Source organism: Mirounga leonina, unplaced genomic scaffold, assembly GCF_011800145.1.
Source record: "Mirounga leonina isolate KUSES-001 unplaced genomic scaffold, KU_Mleo_1.0 Mir_173, whole genome shotgun sequence".
In the NCBI taxonomy this organism is placed as follows: Eukaryota; Metazoa; Chordata; class Mammalia; order Carnivora; family Phocidae; genus Mirounga; species Mirounga leonina.
Window position 1 is genome coordinate 82,601,177 of NW_023270447.1, and position 17,804 is coordinate 82,618,980.

The window sequence follows — 17,804 nt, forward strand, 5'->3', positions numbered from 1 at the left end:
GCTGCGGCCCCAGGTGCGCGCGGCTCGGGCTCCCCGACTTGGGGCGAGCGCTCCCCCGGGCCCCCCCGCCCGCTCGCCCGCCGTGCTCCCCGCGGCTGGCAGGAGCGGGCGCGGAGCGGGAGGCGGCGGCGGGGACGACGCGGCGGGAGCCGTGGGGAGCCGTGGGAGCCGAGCGGAGGGAGCCCCAGCCCCAGCCCCTGCCCAACCGCCCGCCCGCCCGCCGCGCCGGCGCCGCTCGTGAGCCCCGGGCCCGCGGAGACATGAACGCCCGGCGGCCCGACGCACCCGAGGCGCAGCGGCCCGGCCCCGCGGCCCCGTGATGGGCTCCTGCGTGTCGCGAGGTGAGGGGGCCGCCGGCCGGGTGGGGGTCGGGGCCCGGGGCCGCCCCGGAGGAGCCTGGGGGGATGGGGGTGGAGGGGCGACCCGGCCTTCCCCGACCGGCAGCACCCCACCCCGTCCCCCACCGAGCCCCAGGGGACACGGTGCCCCCCCACCCCGGGAGGACAGGGGGTGGGGGTGACAGCGCAGAGAGAGAGCAGGGGGAGGTCGCCGCAGCTCCAGCCGGGCTTGGAACCACACCCAGGCAGGTGGCGCGAAGCAGGGTCGCTTGCCGCCCAACAGCCACACGCCCCCTGTCGCGTGCTCTGGAGACGAGGGAGGCTTCTGGCTGCTCCTGGCTTCTCTGGAGGGCCGGTGGCGGCCCCGGGAGAACAAGCCGACTCTCCTTCCCACACTTCCCCAAGACACAGGCCTGACTTGCTCAGCGCCCCCACTTCTGTCCCCTTACCCCATGCGCTGTCTTCAGAGTCTCTGAACCCCCGTGGACAGCAGTGAGTTAATGGGAGATGAACAGGTTATATGGAAGGTATCCCTTCCCCCACTCTCATCCCTAACTCCCCACCCCACCCCCATCCTCAGTCAGGGGACGGGAAGGGACAGAGAAAGCTGATGTTTCTGGGAACTCCTGGGCCTTTCTTCTGTCTTGTGCAGGCGCCCTCTGCTCTCCTCTTGCACTTCCCAAGGTGGTACCCCAGGAGTTGGCGGGAGCTGCCCTGGGGGAATGGCAGTGGAGTCCTACACAGAGCAGGGGGACTGGGGGTAGAGGTGATTGAGGCCTTGGCTGCAGCTCTGCAAACCCACTGACCCCCAACCCTGGGGGCTGCCACCCCACCCATCACCCCCAAAACTTGGGGTGTGAACAGGCCTTGGGGAGGGGCTGCACAGGCCCTGGGGGGAGCGCTTGTGCTGGGGGATGCTGGGCAAGGAACACAACACCCCCCCCACCCCCCTCTGGCCTCTAAGGGGCTCACCAGTCCATGTGGGACATTCAGGTAGGTGGCTTAGGATGTCTCAGGAGGGTGTCAGGGCTGGAATCATGGGTGGGAGTTAGGTTGTGTGAGGTTCATTCACTTATTCATTCATCAACCTGGTATTAGCCTGGTACTGTGTGCCAGGCACTGTGTATATGCTGGGCATCTAGTGGGGATGAGTCCAGCACAGCCCCTGCCCTTGTGAGGCCGACAGCTTGCCAGAGGGGAAGTTAATTTTAAGAGGGAAGAGTATTTAGGGTTCTTCAGGACTGGCAGGCGCTCAGTGTGTCTCCAGAAACCCAAAGGCTCTGGGCAGGCTTTGGGTGTTGGGGATCTGGGATTGGGTGTTTCCTTGGCGACCGCGTCCCTTCCCTGTCACTTGGCCATCCCACACCCGGGGCCCAGCCCATGAGCCACAGACCCACTGAACACAGTCCAAGGGCCAGGAGGAAGAGCTGCCTGCCAAGGTCAGGCTGGTGCTCTGGTCCCTGGACCCCCCACCGGGGCTGGCTCCCTCTGCTGTGCCTGCTTGAGGTCACACAGACTGAGGATGGACTTTCTTCGCCCTTCCTTCTGTGGCTTGAGCTCCCGAGTGCCACCTCCAGATCTAGTTGTGTATTCGAACCTTGTTCCCTTCCTGAGGGGGTGGCACTTACAGTCTCGACATGCAGCAGGCAAGCTGGATAAAGGTAAAGAAGGGACAAGATACTGGAGCAGAGGACAACCGTGGTCTCAGCGACTGAACCGCTAAGTGGAGGGCACACCCCCCTCAGAGCGCTTCCGGCTTACCAGGTGCTGGTTGGAACATTTTAGGCACAACTAGCTAAGTTGGGGGAGGTACTGTCACAGTCCTCATTTTACAAATGGGGAAACGGAGCGGGGGGGCGGTAGCTGAGTGCCCTGAACAAAGCTAGGCCTGTGTCCTGAGCCTCTGCACTGCACCCCCAGCCCACAGCTAGTTGCCTGATCTGCTCCTCTCCAGGGGCAGGCTTCCATGAGCTTCTGAGCCCCGGGCCTGCTCTCCACACCTGCACCCAGTGCCAATAACCACCCCACTCTCCAAGCACTTCCCTGGGCCTGGTACGCAGTCCTGAAGCCAGGCCAGGGATTGCGAGGCTCATGCTGATACCGAGCCCAGAGCCTGCACCCAGCTAGGGCCGCCCAAGCCCCAGGTACAGGCCACACCTGGGAGAGCCTCCGCACGCCAGCATGGGGTGGCTGTTCGCTTCTCTGTGCCAGGCCTGAGAGGTTAAGGGTGCAGACTCTGGAGCCAGCCAGCCTAGGTTCCCATCCACCATTCCCTAGCTCTATGACTTCAGCAAGTTACTTAACCTTGAATGTGTATCTCAGTGTTCTCATCTCTAAAATGGGACCAATACCAATATTGATGTCCTAGGGTTGCTGGGCAGGGATTAAATGACTTAATTCATGTAAAGCACTCAGACCGGTACCTGGCACGTTTAGCTATTTCTTTCATTTTAAATTTGTTGTTATTACCCTTCTGTGCAGACAGCTAAGCGAGACCCTCTTGGCTGAGAAAGGGGACACTATGGAGGCTTCCAGCCCCATCCTGCCGCATGGATGCATGGCAGGCACTCAAGGTGCTGAGGACTTGGGGAAAGTGATGGGGACCAGAGTAAGGCAACACATGCTGTTTCCAGGAGCTGTTTTGTGTTGTCATCTACTTTTTTTTTTTTTTTTTTAAGATTTTATTTATTTGAGAGAGAGAGCAGGGGGAGAGGCAGGGGGGGAGGGAGAGGGCTAAGCAGGCTCCATGCTGAGTGCAGAGCCTGATGCAGGGCTCGATTTCATGACCCTGAGATCATGACCTGAGCCGACATCAAGAGTCAGACCCTTAACGAACTGAACCACCCAAGTGCCCCGTTCATCATCTACCTTTAAGCTACTGTTTGCCAGGAGCTTACCCTAAGCCAGGCTGAGCCTTTTTACTCTTCTGACCTTCTCATTCAACCCTGGTAGGGCTCAGAGACGGAAAGAGTCTTACCTTAGGTCACACAGCCAGGACACGGAAAGGCAAGATTTGGATTCAGGTCTGAGTTAGCCCAGCGCCTGAGCAGGGAGCTGCTGCCCTTTGCTTTCTGATGCGCCCCCTGGAGACAGGTCCTGAGTGCATGGCCAGTGCTTAAAAAAGCAACCCTCTGGAATAACTCTTGTGGTTGGTATTTGCTTGGGGCTTTGGTGCCCCAAGGGAGCAACATGTGTAGGGAGCAGGGGGAGTTAATATCTATTCCCCTCTCTCTAGCTCCAGGGTCTCTCGGGGCCCGCCCCATGCCCCTGGCACTGGAACCTCTCCACCTGCCCCAGCCTTGTCCTCCAACCAACCCATCAGCCTCCTGGCCTCACCGTGGGGGTCTCAGTGCCCTGGGCCCTGGGGCTTATGAGGACAGAAATTGGGGACTGAAGTCTTTCTTCTGGAAGGTCAGACATCTCTTATGTCTGGGAGAAGACTCCAGCTCTGTAGGGGCTGGCAGAGCACCCCACAGTACCCAGGGCCAACCAGTACCCCTCCCAGCCTCCTAGCGCTGTCTCACTTTGGCCCCTGCAGAACCAGTGAGCCGTCTGACACTGAAGAAGGAGTAGATGGGGCCTTCCCCCATCACAAGGGAGCTCACTGTCTGAGGAGAGAACTATAACCTTGCCCTAGGGGTAGTCTAATGGGGGAGGCAGGACACGGACATGGACACACCCACAGAAAAATAGCCTGAGGAGATCAACACTGGCTAGCGGTTTGAGCACAAGCTTTGGAATTTCAGACTGGCTTAGGTTTGAACCCCATCTCTGACACTTATTAGCTAGTGACTTTGGAGAAGTGATTTAATTTTTCTGAGCCTCAGTTTCTCCATCTGTAAAAACGGGCATAATGATACCTACCTACTTCGTAGGGTTTTAGTGAGAGTTAAACAAGAGATAATGGATGAAAAGGCCTAAGACAGTATCCCACACATAGTAGGTATTCAATAAATAGTGGCAGCAAATCATTGCTGGCCAGACTTTGCTTATTAAGGCTGTTGGTGGCCTATTACAGCTGAGGCCAATCTAGGCAGGCTGCCTGGAGGAGGTGAGGTTAGAGCAGGACGGGCTCTAGGATAGCTTGTCAAAGAGACTGAGCCCCGGGATGGCAGAGGAAGTAGAAAGGAGCTGAGGTGTGTGGAAGGTCCTGGAGAAGAGCCTGTTGTCTCCCTCTATCCTTGGTTGGGGATAGAAACAGACCCCCTTGTGCTGCATCAGCTCCCTGATGAAGTTACCACTGTGAGCCTGGTGACCTATAAACAAATGTCCTAGGGAGCAGGAGGGCACTTTGTCCACTCGAGGCCAGGCCTCTGCCAAGCTCAGAGGGACGGCCTGCTGTCATGGCAGTGACTCACCAGGCAGAGAGGCCAAGGGCTCACTCTTGGTGGCCTCCCTCTGCAGAGCCCCCAGGGTGACCACCAGTCCGAGGGGCAGGACCAGAGGTCGGCAAGGGGCACTGAGATCTGTCCTGTGGCCCAGAAAGAGGACCAGGTCCGGGAGCTGAGCGGGACAGAGCAGATGCTGCGGCAGGTGCTTCATCCTCTGGTAGCCCTTCCCCAGGGAGCGCGGGCGTCCTCATGTCACAGGTGAGAGCCCTCGGCTCGCAGGGTCTGTGCCACACGCCCACAGCCCTGGCTGGCAGTGACAAGCCGGGATGAGACCCGGGGCAGGGACTACGAAAGGAGCACTGGGCCCGCTGGGTCCTCCTCGGAGGCAGGGACAGGGCCTGGACCTCGGTGGGCCGGCAGCACACACGGGGGTGGGCGGGGGGGGGGGGGGGGCTGGCTGGAGGACTGTGTGGTGCACTCAGGGGTCCTGAGAAGCTTAGAGGGGAGGCCTACAGCTGTCCAGGGAGGGGAGGGTGAGGGGCTTCGGACCCAGGCTACTGCTCTGTTACTGTGTGCTTTCAAGAAGAAGTTTACCCTCTCTGGGCTGCTGGGAAAGAGCAGGGTTAACCTGGGGCCCTCCCTACCCTCCTGGGGTGCAGAGCCCTGGGAGACACTCTGGGGCAGATGGCAACCCCAGTGTCTAACGGGCTGGGACTCGAGCACCAAAGAACAGCTAAAGGGGCTAGATGGCTCGGAGACAGGGGAGAGGAGACTGAGCTGCAGACTCACCCAAGGAACAAGCCGAGAAAGCCAGGGTGATGCTTTGCAGCAAGGGGGGTTTAGGTTAGACATCAGGAGGTACTGTCTGGGTGGTTGGACTCGACAGCAGAAGGAGGGGCTGGGGTGAGAAGGCAGGAAGCATCCCTGGTAGGCAGAAGAGCGCTCTGCTGGAAGGCAGAGGGAAGGAGGAGACAGGAGACAGGAGACGTCTGGATGACACTCCTCTCCTTGAAGGGCCGAGATGGCCCCCTCCAAGTTGCCAGGGCAACCGGAGACTTGTCACTGCTGTGGCCAGGGGAGGTGGGGGAGGGAGCAGGTCTGAGAAGGGGCCTCAGACCTTGAGGTCAGAGGAGTAGGGTGTGGACTAGGGAGGAAGGGGGCACCCACAGGAGCCGTGGCCAGGGGTCCCCTCAGGCTACCCCCAGTCCCCACCCCACATGAAACACTGTGTTTTTCCAGCTGCTGCTGGTGACGTGGCCGCCGGTCCCAGCTGGGCGAAGAGCAGCCTGTGATTTCACCCTGGGCTGCTCCATTACCTGACATCTCCATGGCAACCAGCCCATGACATCACAGGGCCAAAGTCCTCAGGGGGAGAAGGCGGCTTTGGCGGAGGCTCCTGCACCCCAACCGAGGCCGGGGAGGGGTGGCGGCCAGGAAAGCTAGAGAGGGGCTCAGAGCCAGGAATCCTCCGAGCCAACCTTGACCAATGACCTTGTTCAAGTCAAGCCTGCTCCAGGCCTTTGACACTGCCTATCAGCTTCCTCGGTGCTCAGCTCCCCTTACTCCCCGGCCGGCAGTCCACAGTTTTAAAACAGCTTCAGGGACGGCCAGGGGCCCTAGAAATATTCCACACCTCGCAGAGTTCCCGGGGACAGCCTGGAGCCAGCACCCCTCTGCCCGCACCCCGGCGGGCCCCTGCTTATGTGTGCTGGAATCTCGGGAGTGGTGACTTTTCAAACGGTTTTGACTAGAACCCGGAGGAATGCGTATATTTTGCATCACGACCCGGCACCCTTAGAACATTCTTACCCCGGGAATGTGTGTATACACATTCACGTGGGTGCATGGGGGCCTGTGCAATTTAAAACCGAAGTTTCATGAAACAATACTTAACCTGACTCCTCAATAGGTTCTGGTATTTTCTGTTCAATTCTATTTTATTTTTTACACATATGACCTAGTCAGTGGCTTGCATGGCCCGCTGAAGGATGTGCCCCCCCCCCCCCGGCTTGGACACTGCCTTTGAGGGGACTGGAGCCTAGTGTTTGTACACATGGAGACTCTGAAGCTCAGGGAGGGGCAGGCCTACCTCGGGGCACACAGCCCGGACTTGGGATAAAGAGCAGATGTGCCGAATGCTCTGGTGCGTAAGCACACGGCTCAGCCCACACCGCTCTTGGCTCCTGGGTTACTGAGCTCTGAGTTCAGGGGTGGGGGCGTCCGTCCTAGCTCTACCTGCCTTTTCTTGCCCTGCTTCAGACAAGCTCATTCAGACCTCCTTCACCTGCCCGCCGGTAACAGTCTCCAGGTCAATCTCACAATTCTCTGATCCCTTAGGGATCCTAAGTCCAGTCCAGTGTGGACGGAGACTTCCACCTCATGTCCTTTTTTTTTTTTTTTTTAAGATTTTATTTATTTATTTGACAGAGAGAGAGAGCACAAGCAGGGGGAGGGGCAGAGGGAGAGGGAGAAGCAGGCTCCGCGCTGAGCAGGGAGCCCGATGCGGGACTCGATCCCAGGACCCCGGCATCATGACCTGAGCCGAAGGCAGACGCTTAACAACTGAGCCACCCAGGCGCCCCTCCACCTCATATCCTGTTCAGTGTTCGCTTCGACCCTCCAGCCAGGACTGGCCGCACCTTCTTCTGCTGGCCTCCCTCCTCTCTGGGTCCCGTACTCTGACACGCTGGGGTCTGGCATGAGGAACTTGAGAAAAAGTGGTCAAGAGATTTTTATTTATCTGGAGCTCTGGTGGTTCATCATGGCTGCCACTGGCTCCCTGTTGAGGCAGAGTTTGATGAGCAACAGGCCAGGCCCTGTGGCAGGTGCTAGGGCTATGGTGATGAATAAAGCTGACGAGGACCAGCAATCAGAGAGCTCATGGTCTAGTGAGAGACGGTGAACAAGGAAACGGACACATAAAGAGGAATGTCACCATGAAGAAGGACAGAAAATCAGGAGATAGGAAAGGATGGGTGCCATTAAACAAGGTGGCTGGAGGCCTCCCTGAGGTTCTAACATTTGAGCAGAGGCCTGAATATGGTGAGGGAGTGAACCTGCAGCTGTGTGGGAGGAGAGTGTTCCAGCTGGAGGAAAGGTGCAGCCAGTGCAAAGGCCCTGAGGCAGGAGTGTGCTTGGCGTGTCTGAGCGACCAGTGTGGCTGGAGTGCAAGAGGGAGAGTGGTGGAAGAGGAAGTGGCAGGGGGGCCACGGGCCCCAGGTTAGCATGTGTGAGTTCTCCCAGGGGCTGTTTTGGGGGGGGCCTGCCTGCAGCAGAACCCCTGTCATGAGAGATCTGACCTGGTTTGAACTTTTCCCTTCCCTGCCCAACTCCCTTGCCCACTAGGGAGGGCAAAATTGCCCACCCTCCAGCCTCTGGGGGCTGGGGTCCCCCTGCCCTGCAAGCGACCCTCCTAGGGGGCACCAGCAAAACTCAAACATGGCCCCATCCTCAGTGTCCTATTGACCCTTGAGAAACTCACAGTTCTTGCTGTGCAGGGGAAGGGAAGGCAGGCCGCTCCATCGCCCCTTCCCGTCCCAGCTGTGCAGACATCCGGCCCGGGGTGGGGCGGGTGGGTAGGATGCTGGCCTCTCCTTTGCAGGCATCCCGGATCTCTGCAGGGGAGTGTCTGAGAGCCCCTCACTTCACTTGTGGGGAGCAATAGGTGGTCAGAGTCCAAGGGATGGTGGGTGGCTGGAGTAACAGAGCCTGTTTGAACCACCTTGAAGAGGGTGTCTGCTCTCCCACCCTTGACAGTGGCTTTCTTCCAAAGTGGGGCACGCAGCGCCCCCTTTGTTCTGGTTCGGATGCTAGTAGGCAGTACCTAAAGAACAAGACCAGTCAACTGCCCATTTTACAGATGAAGAAATGGAGGATCCGAGCGGTAAAATCAAGGTCCCACAGGTAGTAGAGGGCCCAGCTGGGATTTGAACAGGCCCATCTGGCACCAGAACCTCACCCAGTCTCTGGAGCAGCGACTCAGGAGCAGACCCTGAAATGAGGATTTGGGTACAACTGGTATGTGAGGGAGATCCTCCAGAGGAAGGAATGGAGAGAGGAGACAGGCCACAAAAGCATCTATCGCCCTGCAGGGGTGGCCACAGCCCGATCCCACGGGCTCTGAGTTTTCCAACCCCCAAACCAAGGATCCCGGGGTCCTGCACCTCCCGACACTGCCGGAGGGCAACATAAATTCAGCTCCAGTTGCCGGAGGGCGGCAAAGCCCATGGGACAGGGCCGTGGGTGCGCAAAAACAGAGAAGGCGATCCGAGGGCATGTGGGGGGTCAGTGGGGCACCCTCGCTGTCCTCTAGTGCTCCGTCCTCCCCTCCGTGCTAACACCTTCCCAAGACTTCTAGTTGGTGCGTCAGCCCACTGCCCACGGCCCATGAGCGCCCAGCTCTGCCTCTGGGGGCACCTGACACCTCCCACCTCCAGCCTGCAGACGCTCCCTGGCCTCTGCTTCCTCCAGGAAGCCCTGCGTGCTTCCATGCTGTCAACTTCTGCAGCTCTGCCCATGGGTTGTCAAAGCCAGGGAAGGGTGGTGGGAGCCTGCGTCCCGCGCAGGACAGGCTGCAGGCCAGGACCAGTGTCCTGCAGAGGCCTCACCTCCCTGCCACGGCCCAGACACCCCTGCGCCTCACGCCTCCCAGACCTCACGATTTTGTGCAAGCTGCACACCCCACCCTCCCCTGCCTGCAACACTCCTCTCCTGGCACCCTCTCCTGGCTAGCTCCCCCATCAGCCCTCCCGTGCAGCCCCTGACCCCCACAGAACTCATCAAAACTCCTTTTGTGCTTTGGAAGAGAGTGAGCCTCAGCATCAGAATAACAGGGCTCAGACCCTGACTGCCCTCTATGGGCTGTGTGCCTTGGGCTAGTGAATCTAGAGAGCTGAGCTATGGATTCCTTCCTCTTTAGGTCGATGTGAGGAATCGGTGCCATCACACCAGGAGAGGGGGTGCTACTGTCCCCCCGGGGTCAGCCTTGTGTTTGAATGAGGGGCTCTGGGGCTGGTTTCCATCAGACTGGGAGCTCTCAGAGGGCAGGGATGGAGTCTTAATCCCACCTCGGCCCCCACACACTTGCACGGTATGGACAGTACATGGATGCCCATGGGGTGAAGGAATGAACAGATGTTTAGGTGAATGGATGAACTAGAATGTCTCTCCCACTAGAATGTCAGCTCAGTGAGGGCAGAAACCATCTCTGTCTTGTTTGCCACGGTGTTCCTTGTGCCCAGGACAGTGCCTGGCACATAGTGCTCAGCGAATACTTCTGAATGCGTCAGAAATAGATGCTTACTCCTCTGGCTGTGGTCTCTGTTCCCATGGCCTCACATTCACCATGCGGGGAGGGACCGGACACTTCACGAAAGCTTGACTGTGATGGGGAGTGACTGGTGCCCGGTGTGGGGACAGGGAGGGCCTGTCTGAGGAGGTGACCTTGAGCTGAGACCTGAATGACACGGTTCAGGAAGATCTGGGGATGGTGTTCCAGGTTAAGGGGATAGCAAGGACAAAGGACAAGTGGGCTGTTTGAGGAGCAGCAGGGAGGCCAGCGTGGCCTGAATAGTGGGCAGCCTGGCGTGCAGGCCCCTGAAGGCCCTGGTAAGAGGCTGGCTCTCCTCAAGTGCAGTGGAAGGAAGCCAGGGGCAGGTTTTCAGCAAAGATGCAGTCTGACCTGTAGCATCCCTGTGCGGCGGGGTGGAGAGTGGGCTGTGGGCCAGGAGAGGAAGCAGAAGGCTGTGGTTGGTGACCTCCAGGTGAGAGAGGGTGGTACCCCCAGGTGGGGAGCGGTGGTGGGGATGGAGAGGGCTCAGTCTGGAATGGAGGTTGGAGAGAGAGCCAGTAGGACTTGCTGGTTGGGGGAAGGCAGCACTCAGAGAAAACTGGATATTTGGTTGGTACAGCTGGGTGGGCTGTTGCATCATTTTCTAAAATCGGGGAAGTGGAGATGGACCTGGGTTTCCCTGAGCCGGCTGTTGGCTGTCGGGCATCCAGGAGGAGAGTTGGCTATTCAGTCGGGGGCTCAAGCAGTCAGGGCTGCAGGTGTAAATGCGGGCATCAGCCGCAGATGGAGATGTCCTGGGAGAGACCCCCCCCCCCACCAGGTGAGAAGGTGAGATGCCAGGCTGGAGAAGAGAAGGGGGACCAAGTGGGGGGGGAAGCCCCAGATCTGAGATGGGCGTGGCTTGAGGGGGAGGGAGGGAGCGATGGGAGGTGTCCCAGTGCAGCTTGAAGCCAGTGAGAAGACGAGGGAAGTCCCTGCTGGACTGTCTCAGGAAAGGCTGCCTGAAGAGGGTGGAGGAGAAAATGGGGGGAGGAAGTAGAGGTCATGCACAACTCTCTAAGTGTGGCCAGGAAGGACGCGGAGGAGTGGGCAGGGAGCTGAGGGGAAGCAGGGGTCGAGAGGTCTTTAAAGGATGGGAGATGCTGGGTTGCTTTGGTGGGTGGGGGACTGACCCAGGGGTGAGGGTGGGGGGCAGGGATGCAGGCGAGAGTCCGGACTGGAGAGGCACTGCAGCACCTGCCGCGCTGGTGGCCAGGAGGGAGACAAGAGCAGACGACCAGAAGAGAGAGTGCAGGGCCCCTGGTGGGGGGCGGTTCAGGCTGGGGGGGTCCCCAGGGTGGGGGGCTGGTCTTGGATGGAGTAGGGACAGTTCTTCCTTTGTCAGAGGAGGGAAAGCAGATGGTGTGGGCAAAATGCGGACACGGCAATGATTTGAGGTAGAAAAATGGGGCGATGCCTGCTGAGGGCTTCTGGACCTCCGTGAGGGATGGGGCAGCAGCCAGCAGCGGGGTGTGGGGAGGGGGCTGCCCGGGCTGCAGGTTTGAGAAGGAAAGCCGCATGAGGTGGTCAGCCTGGTGGGAAGCAAAGTTAGCGGGAACTGGAGACCTGTAGAAAGTTCCCTGGACAGTGTCCTGTGTGAGGCCGGGGACTTTCTCCAGCAACATGCTGGAGAAGGGTCCTGGTGTGGAGCAGGCGGAGGGTGAGACTGGACAGGGTTGGGAGTTGAGGGTGTCTGTGAAGGAGACCTCCTAGGCCGTGCCAGGGAGTGGGTGCTAGAATTTACGAAAATGGAGGAACAGGCAGATGGGCAAGAATTCCCAGTCTGGCTGGACTCCTCACCTTCTGTGGGCTTGGGTCTTTGTTTTCAACAAAATGACATCGGGGGCAATAAAGTAGTGCCCATCCCTCGGGGCTAGCTTGAACAAGCCCCGTAAGTAGGAGAGTGTAGGGGGTGGGGGGATGGGGTTTCTAAGTTCCTCCTGTTGTCCTATTTCCAGATCTGTTCACAAGTGCCCACAAGGACTGCCCCATGCCCCAGGGCACAGACCCCCTGAACCCGGACGTGACCTCCAGCCACCCCCCCACTGTTGCTCCAGACCATGTCACTGGCAAGGTAACTGGTCCCACTTGATCCTCACCTTCACCTGCCTAGGCCCTGGTTCCTGGGATGTCCCCTACAGCGTTCCACAGGGAGCTGAAACTGTTCCAATCTTCCCTCCTTGAATCAGAGCCCCTAAGGTTTGGTATGCATTTGGATGAAGGTCTGAATCGGGCTGGGCATCCAGGGACTTGGACCAGGACCAGAAAAGACAGTCCTGCCATGGAGGTCTTTCCACGCAAATTACCCCAGCCTTGCGGATAACAAGTTCCCTGACCAGCCCACCACCCCTTAGCAGCCTGCCCTGCCTTCTGGAGGGTAAAGGAGTGGCTTTTTTTTCAAGTTTAGTTATTTAAGCAATCTCTACACCCAACATGGGACTCAAACTCACAACCCTGAGATCAAGTCTGCTCTGCCGACTGAGCCAGCCAGGTACCCCAAGAGTGGCATTCTTAGTCCACTGCATTAGGAAGAGCTTGCTGGGGACCTCAAATCTTGGTGCATAATTTCCACCCCACCCCCAGACTTGTGGCTTGAACCTACCAATTGATATAATTACTTTTTTTTTTTTAGCACATACCACATGCTAAGCGTTATGCTAGACACTGTCGACGTCATGTCATTTGCATCCCCACAAGCCAAGATAAATGGCATTTATCACCATTTTACAGAGGAAGAAACTGATTTTCTGAGCTCTTAAGGCCCTAGTCTAAGGATACCCGGGTAGAAAGGGCAGAGTCAAAGCTCGAACCCAGGTCCGATCGACGCCCTGCGCCTGCTGCTTTCCTGGCAGAGCCACCACGGCCCCCCCACCCCCACCCCATGTCTTTCTCTGCATGGTGGTGAGGGAACCCCAGGGGGGCCCGACCCAGGAGTAGGCAGAGCCCGGACCTCAGGGAATAGCAGAAGGCTGACCCGCACCACCACCCGGGGCTCGAGGACTCGTGCCATCTGCTGGCACCATCTGCCAGGCCCTGCCTGACCCTCTTGCTCCTCTCGTTTTAGGACAAACAGATGGATTTCTGTTGGGATCCTTGGCAGGTCAGTGCGCTTTGCCCATCCCCTGGTCTAGCCAGCCACCGCGGACACCGTCCCCCTCGCTCTGCAGCGCCAGCCTGGACCCACAGCCCTGCCAGCCCTGGGGGAGGGGGCCTCACAGGGATGGTAGTGGCCGGGAGATGTCCTCTGGCTGGCAAGTTTGCCCCACTCTACTCACCCCTCCTGTCCTTCCTGCAGAGGTGCTTCCAGACCACCAATGGCTACCTGTCTGACTCCAGGTCCTGCTCCAGCAACTACAACGTGGCGGCTCTGGCCACCTCGTCCCTTGTGGGTAGGCTCCGACGGCCCTGTCCTGCCCTGGGGTTAGCGCGGCCCAGCCCTCACCCCTTGCTGCAGGCAGGGCAAAACAGAACTGCAGCTGGAAGGCGTGCAGCCCGTCGGAGCCAACATTTCCTGGATCCACATTCCACGCCGGGTTCTGCAGGGACGAGTGACTTAGGGTTCCCGTCCCCCCACCCCCTGTTAAATTGTTGGGGGTTCCCGAAGCTGTGAGGGAATGGCCCCAGTCTTTCAGATGTCGGCCTCCCCGGCTTCTGCAGCAGGTGCAGTCTGCCCATCACCCCGCCGTGGGTCGGGTTCCCCAGAAGCAGAGCCCCAGACGGGAATTGTGTGAGCGATTTATGGAGGTATTGTTCTCAAGGGCAAATTGTAGGAGTGAGGGCATCGGGACTTGGCAAGGGAAGGAGCTCGGCAAAGATGGGACTGCGGGAGGAATCTGTCCCAGCCCGATCCCTGGGGAGCTCAGGAGCCCAGATCGAACCACAGAACTTAGGCTGGCGGCTGCTTGGGTGTCAGTCCCCCGCTGGTCGGTGGTGGCCCCTGGGAAGGCTCTCCCTGGGTGGGGCTGCTCCCATCAGCTAAGGGCAAGTCTCTGGAGAGGGCTGCCGGGGGGAAACAGCAGCAGCTGGGAGGTAGGTACGCAGGCCAGCAGAGGGGTCTCCGGGGGCCGCCTCCGCCTCTGCCCCCGTCACCCACAGCACACCTTCCGGGCCATTCTCGGCTGGCCAGCTCTTTGCCCACCACTCTGTTCCCTGTACCTCAGGCTCACGTCTCATTAAATCCCTCACAGCTCCTCAGAGTGCCCGTGCTCCCCTCCCTCCCATTTGCCTCGACTCTTCCCCCACCCCTTCCCTCTGCCTCACCTGCCCTGCAGGGGCCACTCGAACCACCTCCTCTAACCACCTCCTCCAGAACTTTCTCTGGTTGCCCGCACTCCTAGCTTGGGAGGAGGGTCGGGGGGGTTCTCCCCCTTCTTCCTCACCTCCATCTTTCCCATTTTCTCAGTATCGTGTCTCTAGCTTCCTTTGTGGATCCCCCATCTTGCTTAAATATTGCCAATCCTCACGTCACGGCTCTGAGACCCCAGTGTCTGTATGCTCAGCCTTGGTTCAGAGAGATGCTAAATCATTCCTGACAGCCCTGTCTGTCCACTTCCACATCGAGGTGGTCTACTCCTGAGAGCCCCTCAGGCCCTCCTCCCCACTGCGCAGCCCCTGTCCTGTCTCTTGCTGGATCCCTTCAATGGCTCCTGATGGTGCCTGGTCTCCACCCTTGGCCCCATCCTCTAATTGGGATGCTTTTCCTAAACAACAGATCTAACCTGTCACTCTCTTGCTTATTACCCTGCTGTGGCTCCCCATTGCTAGAAGGAAAACTCTGGAGTCCTCAGCTTGGCTCTCTCAGCCCAAAGTCTTGCCCCTGATGGGCTCCCCAGCCTTTTCTGCCATCCCAGTCTTAGTATTGCCCCCATATCTCACCCCTGGCAGTCCCGGAATCATGCCAGATTCTGCCATGCCTTCCTCCTCATCTCATCTCTGAAATAGCCTCCAGTCTTGCCTCCATCTGTCCAACGCACCTACAAACCTACCAATTTACATGTAAAGTTCAACCCCGGTCCACCTCTTCCAGGAAGCCTTCCCGGTCTGCTGCATCCCACACATGTCTCCCTGTCAGCAGAGCTGGCACTGGCCTTGGCATAGGGGGTGCTCTCTCAGAACTGGCTAATGAATGAATAAAGGGACAGAAGGGTCTGAACCCGGTCAAAGGGAATGAGGGATGTGGCAGGTCTGGGGGAGAAGCACCAGGTGGAGGGGAACATTGCCTGGGAGTGGGATGTTGGGAGGGCATGGGGCCCCTGCATGGGCGGGGATCTAAGTAAGGTGGGGCCTTGGGGCTCGGGGAGGGTGTGGGGTGCAGAGTGGACATAGGCACTAGTCGGGTAGGAGCACTTGCGGAGACAGATTCAGGGCTTTGTGGGTTTGGGGCTGTGAGGACCCGGCATGGGGCGAGTACAGAGCACTGAATGGTTGTGGGGTGCAAGCCACTGGCTGGGCCTGCGGTAGCGGGGGTGGGCCCCTGGGCAGGGTTTTGGGTCAGAGCAGCCTCCCAGCTGCCCTCAATGCTCCCAGGGGTGGTGCAGAGCATCAAGGACCACATCACAAAGCCCACGGCCATGGCACGTGGCCGCGTGGCCCACCTCATCGAGTGGAAGGGCTGGTGCGCTCAGCGGTCACGCTGGGAGCTGTCCCCCGCTGAGGATGAGCATTACTGCTGCCTGCCTGATGCGCTGCGTGAGGCCCGATTTGCTGCAGGTCAGTGGCTGGGGGCGGGGGAGCCTGGGGACGGGGACTGGTTGGGGCTCTGGTCCTTAGGGGACCGAGGGTCGCCACATGGGCCTTGTCGAGGCAGGGCAAAACAATGCCATGGGGTGGACAGGGCGTTCGGGGGGCCATCTGATCACCGGGACCCGGATGGTCAGCCCAGCAAACCGCTAGGCTGTTGGGTGCCAGGCCATCCTGGCGCTGTGCTACCCACCCCCCCCGCTGTGTCCCTGCTGAGCTGGGTCTCGCTGTTCCCCCCGCCCCCCGGCAGGGGTTGCTGAGCAGTTTGCTATCACAGAGGCCACACTGAGCGCCTGGTCCTCGCTGGACGACGAGGAGCTGCACCTCGAGAACGGCCCTCAGGACATGGTCCAGCTCCAGGGTACTGCCCGGGTGGGCGCCCGGGCGGGGCGGGTGGAGCAGAGCAGGGGCTGGGTGCCTGCCACCAAATGCACGGTGACCTCGGACGAGCCCCTCCTTCCCTCAGCCTGGGTTTCTGCATCCGTGGGCTAGAGCGGGGGATCCTTGCCCTGCCCACTGCCCACCAGGCGCCGTAAGCGTAAAGGAAAGAACGAGTGTGGTCACGGGCCAGGGAATGAAGTGCTTACCGAGTTTGGCGTTTTCCTGGCCATTTCACTTCATCCTCACCACACCTCTAAGAAGGAGGCCCTGTTATTATCTCCATTTTACAAATAAGGGAACCTGAGGCACCAGGAAACTCACCCTGGGTTACATCAGAGCCAGGATCTGAACCTTAATACCAAGCACAGCCAACCACCTTTCCAGAACCCCAGGTCACTACTGAGGGCCTGGGTCCTGGGTGACCTGCAGGCCCATTATCTTACTTAATCCTCCCCGCCGGCACAGCCTGCTGTTAACTCCTCCAACTCGCTCCACCAGCCCTGTAACCCCCAGGGAGAAACTGGGGCTCAGAGAGGCTTGCCCGAGGTCACACAGCTCGGCAGTGACCAAGCAGGATTTGGAGGCCAGTCTTCTGCCCCTCACCTTCCCTCACACGCCAGGAGAGGGTGAGGAGCAGGGTCTGGGACTCCGTTCCTCACGCTCCCTACCCCTCCCGTTGGTTTTCCAGACCTGGAGAGCGTCTACCTGCAGGACAGTCTTCTGAGTGACCCCTCACAGGATGACAGTCTTCTGGCCTTCTCCTCCCCTGGCCTCTCTCCCGACGGCTGGCCCTCACCTGACGAGCCCCCCATCACAGCTGTCGGCCCCCAGCCCCCCAGCCCTGAACAACAGCATCAGCTGCAGCTGCCTCGGGGCCTGGGGCCTGAGGGTGGGGCCCATCTGCAGGGTTCCCTCCCCTCGGTGGACAGCATCTCCCTCCCGGAGGAGGAGGACGAGGTGTTCTATAACTGAGGTGGGGGCTGTGTGCCTCGGAGCCTCCTCATACTGTGACCTTGCCTGGTGGGCAGCCCAGGCAATCAGGATGTCGGGGTCTGGGCTGGGCATTTCTTGACCCCTCAGGGCAGGCAGAGGGTGGATGCGGCAGGGATGGGGGGCCAGCACTCCCTGTGGACCATTCTGTGCCTCCATGGACCTGCCCCAGCAGTGGGAGCCATAATCCCCCTTCTCCTTTCTTTACTTGGCTCAAGTGGGCACCTTCCCCTGTGGGGTTTCCGCCATCCGTGAGCTCGAGGACTCTCAGCAGGCACCAGGCCCAGCTGCCCAGAGGAGCCGGCCGCTGGGCCCCGGGCAGACAGCCACAGAAGGACCTGGGAGACCCCCTTGGAGTGGGGCCTGGGGACCCTGCCTTGACCCTGGGGCTCAGTCCTCCCCCCTCCCTCTGTGTTTGTGCCCCCCATCAGAGGCAGGACAGCCTCTTTGGTAGCTAAGCGTCTGCTCCTCAGCTCCCTTCATGAGGATCTCGGTCTTTGGAGTGTCTGTCTGTCCCTTACTCTCTGAACCTGTCCCTGGTGCCCCTGCCCCCTTCCTTGCACCCTCCTCCCACCTCCCGGAAGGTTCTCTGCAGACATTAAAGTGTGGGATTCACCCTGGATGAACTTGGCCTAGTCTCTGGGGGAAGGGGGTTCTAGAGGGATTTAGGGGAGGGTCCCTACCCCCCCAGCAGAC

At 59.5% G+C, this 17,804-nt stretch overlaps 1 protein-coding gene across 1 annotated transcript; it reads left to right on the forward strand.

Annotated features, from left to right (window-relative positions):
- Positions 1 to 231: 231 nt before the first annotated feature.
- On the forward strand, positions 232 to 17,730 carry FAM131C (family with sequence similarity 131 member C). Its single transcript, XM_035020239.1, has 7 exons — positions 232 to 341; positions 11,957 to 12,072; positions 13,063 to 13,098; positions 13,294 to 13,387; positions 15,525 to 15,707; positions 15,988 to 16,098; positions 16,807 to 17,730. The coding sequence occupies exons 1-7, from the start codon at positions 320 to 322 to the stop codon at positions 17,088 to 17,090; spliced, it is 846 nt and encodes a 281-aa protein (XP_034876130.1). The 5' UTR covers positions 232 to 319; the 3' UTR covers positions 17,091 to 17,730.
- Positions 17,731 to 17,804: the final 74 nt, after the last annotated feature.